We start from the raw sequence: 13,613 nt of genomic DNA on the forward strand, positions 1-13,613 counted from the left end.
AAACAGAAATCTTAGCAGTGTCACCACAGTTCAGTCCCAGTTCTGGATTGCCATCTTTAATATGGACATCAAAGTAAAAATTCTGCCATTAACTTTGGAAATCAGAGTGGAGTGAGCATCTCAGTGAAAACATCTTGACTATATTTATCTTATTTTTAACATAAACCTGACAATTCCCTTCAAAATACCATGAATGGAAGGATTTATGGCCTTGTATCTCTTCCGATTTTGGGAACAAAGAGGGATTGGGACACCTGTGGTGTTTCATGTGGCTTCCAAATCTTCCTAATGTCCCCACTAAAACAAAAGCTGCAGAATGTAAAGTGTGACTATAAAAAACCCCAGAGAAGGAGAGCTGCTTTTGTGCCCTGTCTGTGTTACATCCAGGTCAATCACCCATGACAGTGACTTACTTAAGTATATTGTAATCTTATTATTGAAGTAAAATGTTTCCTAGAGGCATGTGAGTGGCTGTAGTTCTTATTGCATTATGTGAAAATGTCAACTTAGAGAGTAACTGTGCTAATGTGTAAATTCATTGAGTTTTAATTCATAAGATCTTGACTGAACTGTCAGTGTTCTGCTCTCTTCTACAAAACTTAAAAATCGTATTGATGGCCTGTTTTTTGGAAGGCTATGCCAAAAAATGTGGGGTTTAATGTACAAAAATGTTTTTTTGCAAGCATATTTTTTAATCTCTCCACCCTCAGCCTGTGTTTGAGTAGCAAGTTCCTTTTCCATTGCTGAATTTCTTGATTAAAGATGTGTGTTTAAGTGCAAACTTGCAATGCTAATAAAACTAGGAAGTTAGTGTTCTGCAGATTTCTGGCATTCCTCAATTTCACCTTCTGTACTCTTAAGTTAAAAAATTTGCCTGTTCACTCACACTAGGAGCTGCTTCTACATCACACCCCATTCTTTGACTTAGTGGAAAGAGTTTTAAAATGCTGCATATTAAAATTGATATGGATGTCACTACTGCCTTCTCTGACAGATCATTCACTTCAAAATAAGTTACTGGTTTCCAAACTCAGAGATTTAGAAACTGACTTTCCTCCTCCTCTGTGCCTGATAAAAAGGTATAATGAAGTTACAGAATATAATTTACTGTATCACCAAACAAAAATCTAAACTCTTTTACGACCCCACTGCTCTTTGAACACAGTTATGCAAACATAAACTTAGTTAAATTAAAATGACTTTTTGATACTTGTTTTTCCATATAGGGTCCTTCTGGACTGGAAGAAATTCTGGATTCATGGAACAAGCATTATAATGAGGTATGCAGATTTGTTATAGTGTCCGTGTGGGTTTATGACTAAGAAGTATCTAAGGTAGAAATGACCACAGTTTTGATCCCTGCAAACCACATTCCAAATTAATCCAAAAAGTAGTTCCTTCTGTGTTCCCTTTCTGCATCCCTTTACAAGCTCAGGCCTCACTCCAGTCAAATACCTACTGTGTCATTTATCTTGCTGTCTTGCATCCCATCCATCTTCTACTCACTTATTTTTGACTGGTGTAACTCAAAAAGCAGGTGGGTGGACCACAGAGATGTTAGTAGGAAGCATCAGCTCCCCACTTCTAAAACTAGTTGCTCCAGGCTGTTCTGGACATTACTTTCTTCACCTACTCTCTCATGATTCTAAGACTAAAATAGAAAAACAAGGCATAATTTTGAAAAGATCTGCTAGCAATCCGTGAGAACTGTCCTTATGTTTGTAATATAGACTCATAAAAAGATTGTCTTAATTATAAAACCACTTGCAGCTAAAAGCACTTAATAGAAAAAAAAAAAAAAAGTTAAAACTGCATAAGATAGTGTTCCACATGACAGAACTTTTAAATACTTTCGACAGGTATTTCAAAGTCGTAGTGTCTACCGTTGGAAAAGACCATAATGCAGAGATCACAGAAGTTTGCTTAATTGATGCCGGAGTAGTTAACTTATCTGATCGGAAAATTCCATTTAATTCAAAAACTTATGAAGCACTTACTACAGCAGTATTTGTTCAATATAAAGGCTAATATGTGTATCACACCTTAAGTCATGAAGGTCAAGCCTGGAAGCATCCATTTCTTTAAATATTAGAAATATAACTATGAAGAGCAGGTGAATTCAGGGTATTCTCTTATATAACATTTCTAGACAAGTACTAAAAATCTTTTCTTGAATAGATATTCTGGAGCTAAGTTCAGGTCATATATATCTTTTCGATTGTTTTTGTCACTGAAGAGATTTCTTTATTATTTCTGACATTTAATTCATTTCAAATCGGTGTCTCACCTTAGAAACATATATTAGGAATTAAGCATGGGAAAATTTCATGCCTGGAGACTTAGTTCCTGGTGTGGGTTTGCCATTTAAAATTTATGTGTTGAAGTTTTCTATATTTTCACTTTACACCTTTGGTTCTCTTACCAGTTAATTTTTCCCACCAAGGAGCTTTCCCTGATACCAGCCCTGTTTCCTCTATCAATACCATATTTATTGTAACTCATTCCCCACCTCTGCACCATGAATTTATTTTATCCTGATAGTACCTCTAAGGTTGTTCTGCAAGAGTAAATATAAGCAGTGGTGATCTTCTGGAACTGGTAATCTTCTGCCTAAAAAAAAAAAAAAAAAATCATTTTTCTTATCATTGTAGGACTCTAAGTGTTTCTAAGCTGGCTTATATTTCCTAATTAACAATATTCTGGAAAAAAGTTGGATCAGCTGCTACGTGCCTATAAATTAATTGTCTTTCAAGTCCTGTACACCTTAACAACTTTTCTTCCTTCAACTGTCTAGTTCGAAAGCTTTAATGACTCTGTCACAGGCAATTAACTGTTCAACAAGGAAATACTGTTTGATTCCAGATGAAAGAGAAGATGGCTTTCTGATTCAAGCAGCAGGTTCTAAATACACACAATTTCTGTAACTGTGTGTTCAGAACCTCCTAGAGTCAAAATTTTTTTCTAATTTCTCTGTTTCTTAGCAGATTATTTGCCATTCTTCTGAGTTCTGTATGATATCAAGAAGTAGTTGTTTTTTGCATGATATATTTAAATAATTTGTTGCAACCAAGGTTCTTCTGGCTTGGTATCAATCACTTTTTCATGCTAGGAGTCTGGAGTGCAAGTCTTTAAAAGCGTAATGTACTTGATCCATGTATACAGTGAAAGAGAGCACTATAAATACAATTGCTGATCGCAGCAGCAAACTGTGATGAACAGCAAACCAAGATCAGCAATCTTTCTTTAATGAAGGTGAGGGGAACCTGCTGAGGATAAGTGGTAGCATTGATCCTTAATGGGTTGGGAGACAGTGCTGGAGCATTTCTTCCCTCATTCCTCCTTTGTACCTGTTCTTGCAAGGCATGTGACTATTTTTATATTCCTTCTTGTTATGTGCTTTGCACTTTCAGCGTACATGACGTGCTTTTCATGTGTTCAATATATGCAATTTTTTCTCTTTTTTTTTGCCAAGAAACAAGTTCTGCCCTGTACTGCAGGTTACATTCCTTCAGTGATTGGTAAACAATGCCTCATGTTTTGAGTTTATATACTCTCAGGCCTCTGTTATCATCCTTTGCCTGGGCTTTCAGGGCCTCCGTCATCTTTTTTACTTATCAGTTTCCCACACATAAATAAAAGGTCTCTTTAGTCAAACTCGCCTCTAAACATCTTTGGAAGGGGCATACATATCAGTTTAATCTAAAATGTTCTACAACACATAAAAATAAAAATTGAACCAAAACACAAAGAAATTGAAACTATATCACAATCTTTCCAGGAAATGTTTCAGAATAATTATAATTCATAGTAATTTTAGATTATTTTGGAATAATTATTTTCTAAGGTTTTTTTTTTTGATGTATTTTACTTACATTTTGTTGTAAAGAGCAAATTATCTATGAATATGCAAAGACCATGATAGTAGTTATTTGATCTAATAGCTTCTTTTTTTTTCCCCTTCATGTATGCATAAGAAATGCACAACTCAGTATAAATCATAATTTATAGTGTACTCTTAATAACAGACATCTGATTGTTCTCACTCCAGTGGTAGTCAACTGCTTCTCAGCAATACTCAGGTTCCTTTATCTGGGTATCTGCCTCTTGCTCTGAAGCTGATTTTGATAATTAGTGTACCAATAGTGTTTACAAACCCTAAGTACCTAAGAAAATCCATCGGGACATTATCATTTCTAAATCAATAATGATTTTAGTAAACTGATTTTATTCATTTTATATTCAGTTACCTACTTCTGAAAATATTAGCAGAGTGCAAATGGCATGCTTTTTCATCATGATGTTCCTCCATTTTAGAGGTATGGAAACTGGAATATGGCAAGGAGAGTTGGCCTACCAAGGGTTCACATTCAACCCAGTGGTAAATGTTCTAGGCTTTAGATTCCTTGGGTCTAGATGGGTGCTCATTTTTCAGGACCTTTTTGTTGTTGTTGTTTCTTTTAGCATTGTTGTTAAAAGAAAACACGTTCCCTGTAGGTAGTCTGGGTCTGACTTTGTGAAAAGGAAATAATTTGCTTTATATTTTATTGTGTCTTTACCTTGTAGAGAAGAGTAAATAAATGCAGTGCACTAAACGCCTGAGCACGTATACAACCTGAACCTCTGGTCTTTACATCTTTCTGTTTTTTTGGAGGAGCAGTCTGAGGAGCCTGTTGACCATGTTCATTCCCACTCCTTCTGTCTCACTACTGTAGTAGACTTAAATTAGTTCTACATTCTTTTATATTTCATGCTTCTCAAAAGTAAAAAAGCTTGTCATTTTGTCATAGGAAAGAAGTGGGTTTTATTATTTTCTAACATACTTGAGGAATGTTCTGTAACAATGAGCATAAAAATTCGTACTTTGCATTGAGTTTAAAAAAAAAAAATCACAGATTTGCGTAGCAATGTTCATTTTCCTTTTATGCATTTGTTCCTGTTCTGCTAATCTGGCTGGAGTATGAATGTACCATAAAGGATGAGTTGCTCCAATGCATTACCTAGTTGTACTGCATAGGCATTTATTATCACTTTCTAGTAGTAAATTAGGACTTCTGAATTGACATACTGGTAAATTGCAAGAACTCGTTGCGGTAAATAAATTGTTCCTGAAAGTGAATGGTGACGTTTTCTGGTTTTTGATCTTTGTGATGATATTTCTTTCCAGAGCGATACAAGCCTACTAGGAGTACTTGGGACCCCTGGACTTAAAGGCCAGAAGGGAGATGTTGTAAGCATTTGGGATGAATTTGGAAAAATTTCAAAGTGCCTATCTAACCTGTTTCTGCCACACTTAAAACAGTATCTTTTATTTGATTTGTCACAACAGGCTTTGAAGGAATAGATTTTAGAGATGATTGGCACTTTAAACTTTGTAGTCCAATATTCAGCTCATTGTGCTATCCTGCAGGAGAAGCACATGATCCTTTATCCTCTGCTATAAACAGAAAGAAAAAATGCTGAAAGGACTGTGTGTGGTTTCCATAATGCTGTCTGAGAAGCCAAATGAGCTGGCCTGCCTGCTATGTGGAAAAGACTCTGAAGAAGCTGAAATTCAGAGAATATTTTGAGTAGTAAATCATGAATATTTAAAGAAGTTGCTCTGTAACAATAGGACTTTCTATACTAAGAATACTTATAGGCAGCCTCTAAATATTGCATGGAAGTCAAATTCTGAATCCACACTATATGACAGCATGTTGTTTATAGTCATCTGTCCTGTGTAAATAGTGGAATGATTTTTTTAACAATTGCATGTGTTCCAAACTTGTAAGAGAAGAGGCAAGTGCTCTGGCTATGTGACAGAACTGACAATAGTTTTTATGGAGAAGCCTGCAAATCTGCTATAGAATACAGTCATTTAAATTCATTTGGACATGTTGAAAGCTTGATTTCCATTGCAATAATAGTTAAGAAGTGGCTTACATAGAACTAAGTACAGGAAAAGAAAGGGAGAGGTTTATCTCCATTTGTCAGAATATAAAAGATTTTAAAATTGATTCATTTTGTTAAAAGGGTCAAAAAGGAGAAATGGGAATGACTGGTGCAAAAGGAGAAAAGGTAAGTTAATTCCTTACTTCTGTGCTCCTGTGTGATACTAGAAGTTGACTAAATTTACTGATTATTAGTGAAATCTTGGAAAACAGAAAATATATTTGGGCATAGAAAAAGTTGTCATTCTCTAAATATCTGTTATTTATTCGAGCCCCCCCCATGTTGGGTGGGTATTTATGTGTGCAAGTAAATTTCCCTCTTCTAACAGTTCACAAAGTCCTTCACTTTAAACACATTCAGACTTTCACTGAATACCAGTTTAAAATTGTTTATATAAGTTTATGACCAGAGACTGCCTCATAAAATAGGCACCATTCATATTTTTTCAAGTTACAAATGTGATCTTCAATATCTCTGTGAAAAAAATGTGAGTCTTTAAATTACTAAAATTTAGAAATTAACTTTCTAATTTAGTATCTTTTAGTTTGAGAGTAAATTTTCCAGAATGAGAAGGGGGTAGATGGGGGTATTATTGGGGAAGAGGTGTATTTTCCTAAGAATGTGTGATGCACCCAGTTCTTCATCCACTGATTATTAGACATTTTGTTATTCAGCTGTTAGGCTTCCAGTTGGTTTCTTTGGTCATATCTTTCTATAATAATAGTTTTCATACAAGCAGAAATATTTTTTCACACTGTCGATATCACAGATTTGGGATTTTGTGTGCTATAGAGCACCTGTGTTTGGGGATTTTTCAGTTTTGGATGCATTATCACTCTCTTTAGTTCATGTTCCTCTCCCTCCCTTGCACTCCTGCTTGAAAGGATCCCACATGCCATGGTCTTGGCATAACATCATCATTATCCTTCAAGTAAACTTTTGTAGTCCATATATTTGTATTTTATATAGGTTTTAAAAAATGCAACGTTTTCCAAGGACTCTTCAACAAAACCAGACATATGGACTATTTACCATTTTTTAAAATCTGCGTTAACATCTTCCCTATGTTTCCTTAGGGAGAACCTTCTGAAAAGGGGGACAAGGGAGATCCAGTAAGTATAGAATGCTTTGAACTGATGTGAATAATTTACATTCAAGATTATTCCCTTACCATATTCATGATGTATTTCCTTTTCTTTGTATGTGTTCATTAGATTCAGGGATTACATGGGATAGCATATGTATTGTCTCCTGTCTTACACAGGTTATAAATAAAAAACAGAGATGCCCTGTTCTTCACCATTTTTGTTGTTGGTACAGTCCATGAACTGAGTTTAAAGCACACACCTTTTTTTTATTCTATGTGAAGGTTCTTTCTTTCAGTTATTTCACAATTTTTTTTGTGGCCTGAACTGTATTATTTTTATGCTCCTAGTGTGGCATTTAACATCAGGCAGTTTTTATACATCCGTTTTATGTGTGCATAACTTTTTTGTTATTTTGGGGAATATTTTTAGAACCCTCATTCTATAAACATCTGTTTACCTAAGTTATTTATTTTTAATTAATTATTGTTCCCTTTCGTGTCAAAAGCTAGTTCTTGTTTTTATTACACAACTTAAGGTTGCTTAGATATTTGTGATTAACATGTTATAATAACCAAAATAAGGCTTACTGTAATAACGTGTGGTTTTGGAGGTGAATACTGTGTACCAGAAGAGATTTTGTAGTGAAGAATAGGCTTTTGACTGGAAAAGCTCTTATGCAAATGTAGTATTTTCAAACATTTTTTTCTTTAAAACATTAGGAAAACCTGAAAACAAAATTAGTTTGAAAGAGGAATACCTTTCAGAGTTTGCAGAAAAAACATCAGAAATTCTTTAACCCTTTCTCAGTGTTTAAGTTTGCAAACTGTGTTAGAGTATTTTAAGGTAGCATATTAAACTCTTAGTTGATCTTAGTTTTTTAACTTCTTATGGTTGTGCCTACTATTTTCAGGGAGAGACTGGAATGCAGGGATCAAAAGGAAATAAGGTATTTTCTGACTTGTACATACTATATACATTGCTGATACACATAGCTGATACTGGGAGACATAACAGTAACCTTGGATTTTTTTGTTTTGTCAAACAATGTCATTAGGGTGAAGTGGGAATCCCTGGACCACCTGGTCTTATGGGAAATCCAGGATCAAAGGTAGGTGAAAGGTATTTTTGTGGTATTAACAGCAAGTGCATTCTACGCTATTATATAAGAGGACTCTGAATGCTATCAACTCCTTAGCTGATATTAAAGGACAGAGAATGCAAATACTTTGTATCAAAAGTCTGTGCTTGAATTATGGCTGTTTTACATAAGATTTACATTGTACATAAAGTTCTGTTGATCTCAGCATCACTCAGAAAGGAATGATTAAGCAAAGCTCAAATGTTGTTTGGTCACTCAGGAAATATGAGGACCCGTTTTGTAATTAAAAATCCACTGGTAACTGGGTGAATTCTCTTTATCCATCAATGAGGTAAGGAGTATCCACTACCACTACTACTTTTCAGTTCCTTTGTTTAATCTTATGAGACTGCAGGTAACGTCAAAGCAGTCATTGTCTTGCTTTGAGTCTGTCCTCATAGGCAAACTCAGGAAGTGTGGACTGGATGAGAAGACAGTGGAGATATACTGAGAGCTGACTGAACAGCAGATCCCAGAAGGTCATGAGCAGTAGCACAGGGTCCAGTTGGAAGCCTGCCACTAGTGGTGTCCTCCAAGGTTCAATACTGGGCCCAGTATTTTTTAACTTATCAATTACTTGGATGAAGGGGTAGCTGCCTCCTCAGCAAGTTTGCTGATGACACAAAACTGGGAGGAGTGGCTGATAACCCAGAGTGCTGTGCAGCCCTTCAGAAGGACCTCAACAGGTTGGAGAGATGGGCAAAGAACCGTCTGATACTCAACAAAGGCAATTCAGGGTCCTGCACCTGGGGAAGGAATAACTGCATGCACTGGTACAGGCTGGGGCTGACCTGCTGGAAAGCAGCTCTGCAGAGAAGAACCTGGGGGTCCTGGTGGACAACAAGCTGTCCATGATCCAGTAGTGTGTCCTTGTGGCCAAGAAGGCCAGTGGTATCCTGGGGTGCATTAGAAAGAGTATTGTCAGCAGGTTGAGGGAGGTGGTCCTACCTCTCTACTCAGCCCTAATGAGGCAAATCTGGAGTGCTGTGTCCAGTTCTGGGCTCCTCAGTCTCTCTACAAGAGAGACATGGAGATCCTGGAGAGGGTCCAGTGGAGGGCAACAAAGATGAATAAGGGTTTGGAGCACCTCTCTTAGAAGGAAAGGCTGAGGGAACTGGGCCTGTTCAGCATTGAGAAGAGATGACTGAGAGGGGACTTCATCAATTTGTTTAAGTATCTGAAGGGAGGGTGTCAAGAGGATGGATCCAGGCTCTTCTTGGTGATGCAAAGCAACAGGACGAGAGGCAATGGGCAAGAACTGCTGCACAGGAAGCCCCACCTGAGTATGAGAAAGAATTTCTTTACTGTGTGGGTGACTGAGAACTGGAATGAGATTACCAAGAGAGGTTGTGGAGTCTCCCTCATTGGAGATACTCAAGAAACTGTGCAATGTGCTCTAGGATGACCCTGCTTGAGCAGGGAGATTGGACCAGATGACCCACTGTGCTCCCTTCCAGTCTTACCTGTTCTGTGATTGCGTGATTCTGTGAGGAAAGTAGCTGAAGCACAAATATTCTTGAGAATCTCTCATGATGCCTTGTATCAAATAAGGGTAGAATTGGAAACTGTTAAAATGTAACCACCTCCACCCCACACTATTCATGTTAGATATGATAGTACCCAAATTTTAGATCATCAAAAGAAAGCCCAGTGATAATGGATGTGGTTATAGAATCCACAAAACTGTTGTCTTAAAAATGATTCTTGAAACCTTGATTTATTCTTTTCTTATGTCTTACCCTTTGGGTGTTGCCTTGGTATTGACTTGTATTTGCTTTGTATACCTACTTTGGGTTTTGTACATATCAGTCCCCAAGATTTATTGAACATTAGAGTAAGGGACAATGAGCAAACTCTACTTCTTACTTCATGTGGAAGATAATTCTTAATGCCTCATGTTTTAATCTATTTATATATAAGTATGCTTTACACCAAATTACAGTAATGTATTGACTTTTACCTGTATTATATCATTTCACAGGGACTGCAAGGCCCTCCAGGACCTGTTGGACCCAGGGGACTGCCAGGAGAAGTTGTATGTACTGTGCAGTTTCACCGAGCTGTAGCAGTGGGGTGTGTGAACAGATAGCCAGTGGAACAGTGCCACAGAAGTTGTCATGGGTGCTCCTTTCGTGGGTGGTACTATAGGGATGATGGGTTATGGATGGAATGCCTCCCTCAGCAGGCCTTTATCTTAATAAATAAATCATCTGTATCCTGCTTCCAACACCATTTGGAAGCCTGAAGTGGATCTGGATATTGGGATTTATTTAAGAACCTCTGAATTGAGGTCTTTTACCCTTCCTGATTATCTCTCGCTCTTTCCCGTGTTAGTGTGATGTCCTCACTTCCCTTTCCAGCAGGGAGATTGTTACTTGACCAGGATGGTTGGGCACAAAGTTGTCTTGATTTGTGTTGTGCACCTTCTCACAATTACCAGCTGCAGGTGCTACTGGCTAAGGCTCACCAGAGGTGCAGTGTGCCCTTAACCTTTATGTCTGTGAGTGCAAAAGTGGTGGGTTGGGAATGTCAAACAGTGGTATGTCTAAGCAGAGTCTGAATGTTCCTGTAGTTATAATGCTTTTGGGTGCCCCACATCCAGGTCTGCCAATGGATTGGGGTTTGTTGAGGTGATAAGGGTCTTCTTCACAGACATTTTCTACTTTAGTGTAATTGTAACTATAATGCCACTGGGCAACAGGCTGGTGGGTCTGCTGGCTGGTTGAGATTTCTCAAACTGGTAGGCACCTCCCTGAAGATCCAGAACACCTGTAACACTCGTGCATCTGGGCAGGAAGAGCATGGGTGAAATGTTAATCCAGTCCGGATTCTCTAGGAAACATCTTAAACTATTAAGGACCATTACACTAAACTTGAAAGTTCCCTGGGCATTTGACTGAAAACCCTAATATAGCAGAAGCCTCTTCTGGGAACGTGGCTGCCTGTTTCCCTTCCAAATTACAGCACAATCCCTCTTTAGGTGTGCAGGCAACTATGTTCTGCCTAATCCTCCATGTAAACTGAAATTAGGTTTCAGTCCATGACACTGGTGGTGTCACATTACCTAAAAAAGTGGCACCTACCCCCTCTTCTTAGTTCTTGCACCTGCCTTCCTCCATAAACCATAATATGGCTTTTAAGTAGCATTTTGGAAATTTGAGTGGTTAGGTCCAAGAACTGGATCAAAAAAAGTAGGCAGTGGAGAGCTTAGGTTTAGCCTAGCAGAATAGAAGCTACCAACAGAAACTCTTATTTTGAACAAACTTTTATGTCATGTACTTTTTTAATACTAGAATACCATTCTAAGGCATACACAGCTGGCAGACTTTTTATCGTTGACCTGTAAAAAGTCTAAGGAATGTAAGGAAAGTGACAACTGGAGTACAGAATCTTCAGCTCCTGGCAGAAGATAGAAATACTAGTATACAAATCTTCATGTAGTTATTTTCTACTGGGTTACTTATTGACCATTTCTTTATACCTTATTTTCTTGCTCCATTTGGCACACATTTTTTCAATTGTGTCTAATGTACATATCATTTATACAGTAGTTTATAAGCCTCATCTGCTGTGCTTCTATTTATGTATAGATCCCCAATCCTACTATGAAAAATAACTACATACTGCACTTCTCTCTTGCTTGTGTTGCCACCATCCTACTTGAGTTCATATATTATAGAGACATGTGTTTATTTCCAGTCTTGTTTTATCTTCGAAAAATTAAACATTTTGGATTAACAAATATATGCAGCAATGTTATGCAGTGTGATGAAAATTGTGAAAGGTTGAAAATTGTTTTACTTTCACTTACATCATTGAAGAGTCATCCATCAGAGAAGACTTATGTCTTTTCCTAAGAAATCGCTCAAGCTTGGTCCAACAAAAAAAGAAAAAAAAAGAAATTGTAGAAGAGTTGGGAATAGACTAGACCATGATGTCTGATCCATAATCAGTAAATTTAAAATTCCATATATTTTTACACTGATTTGATCTTCGTATAAGCAGAATATTCTTCGTTAGGGTACCTTTTTTTCTTTCTTATGCTTTTAATTTGGGTGGTTGGGTGAAACAAGCAGCTGTCTGTATTAAAAACACACAGTTCTTGGACCTTCACTCCTGGCATGAAAATGTTGTCATCCTTCATATGTCAGTGCTCACAAAGCTGTGTATTTTACTCTGTGAAGAAAAATTAAAACAATATGTGTTTCTTTGTCTTTTTCTTAGAAAGTTCATTTTCCAGTCCAGCTTAAGTTTCAGACTTAGATGTTACTTTTCAGTTTGGGCTATTTTATCTTTTACTGTGAAAATTACTGGTAATAATAAAACACTTGACTGAACAGTTGATTGAATAACTTTGAAGGGTCATGGAAAAAGTTTTCTGTATTTGTTGCAACATAGTAATAGAACCCAATTAAGACTTCTTTATTATTTAAATAGATTTTATTTAGATTTTAATCTTTTTTTTTCTCTGCATTTATAAAAATCCTTAATGAAAAAGAAAAGGGAAAATACTGACGTTAAAATCAAAATGTAAAAGATGAAAATACTTAGGCAAAAGAAAGGGTACAACATATTTTATTTGCTGAAAATTTTTGACTGTCCATTAAATATCTAAAACCTTTTATAGGAATTTGTTGGATTAAGTAATGTGCAGGAGTGGGAATTCACTGAGGCTTTTAAGATACCAATTTGAATAATCATCTGATGTAGGAAGTCATGCAGACCTTTATGGGCAAAAAAAGATGAGACACTTATTTAAATCTCAGGCTTTTATGTGCTACTGCCTTCCTTGAAAAAAATTATTGATTTTTCAAGACTTTTGAAATAGAAGAAATAAACCTTTTAGTCTCTGCCATTCTGCCCTGAGAGGATCCAGAAAATAATCTTGATTATTACATTTCAACTAAAAGAAAAATGATTCATGTATTTCATTAAAGAAGCATTCATTAACTTATACTCTTTAACATTTGGTGTCAATACTAATGCATAGTAAATAATCCAGTGTAAGCTACTTTTCATCTGTAATTTTAAATAACCTTTAAGGGAATAGCTATAAAAATGTACAGTTATGTTTTTATTAATTCCAGGGCTTACCAGGAGAGCATGGGGTACCAGGAAACCCAGGAGTTAAAGGAGACAAGGTATTTTTTTAAGTGTTTTTAATTAAGCTTGATATATGAGAGCATATTAAATTGTCACCTCAGAAGTAACCTTCCATCCTTTTGTGGTGCATCTGCGTGTCTGCTGTATGAATTGATTTTAAAATGTACCAGCAGCAACCTCCTGTCTGTCTCTTGAAGATGCTGCAGGCCAGTTTGGCAACCCAGTTTCTCTTCAGATTTATAATTTAAGTAATATTTCAAGAAGGTTGCACTGCACCCTTGCATTGAATCTGTACAGTGCAGAAATGTCAGTTCAGGTCCTGACTACAGAAACCCATTTCAGTGTAGTGCCCT

At 36.7% G+C, this 13,613-nt stretch overlaps 1 protein-coding gene across 1 annotated transcript; it reads left to right on the forward strand.

Moving 5' to 3' along the window:
- Positions 1-1,226: 1,226 nt before the first annotated feature.
- LOC114071719 (collagen alpha-1(XIX) chain-like) lies at positions 1,227-13,298 on the forward strand (the record flags this gene model as incomplete). Its single annotated transcript, XM_027909573.1, has 8 exons — positions 1,227-1,280; positions 5,165-5,227; positions 6,013-6,057; positions 7,008-7,043; positions 7,930-7,965; positions 8,074-8,127; positions 10,139-10,192; positions 13,245-13,298. Coding segments are annotated over 8 exons (396 nt in total), but the record flags the coding sequence as incomplete, so codon positions are not given.
- Between the last annotated feature and the right edge of the window lie 315 nt (positions 13,299-13,613).

Source organism: Empidonax traillii, unplaced genomic scaffold, assembly GCF_003031625.1.
Source record: "Empidonax traillii isolate 1590-97213 ecotype Southwest subspecies unplaced genomic scaffold, ASM303162v1 scaffold2229:size31666, whole genome shotgun sequence".
Classification (NCBI taxonomy): Eukaryota; Metazoa; Chordata; class Aves; order Passeriformes; family Tyrannidae; genus Empidonax; species Empidonax traillii.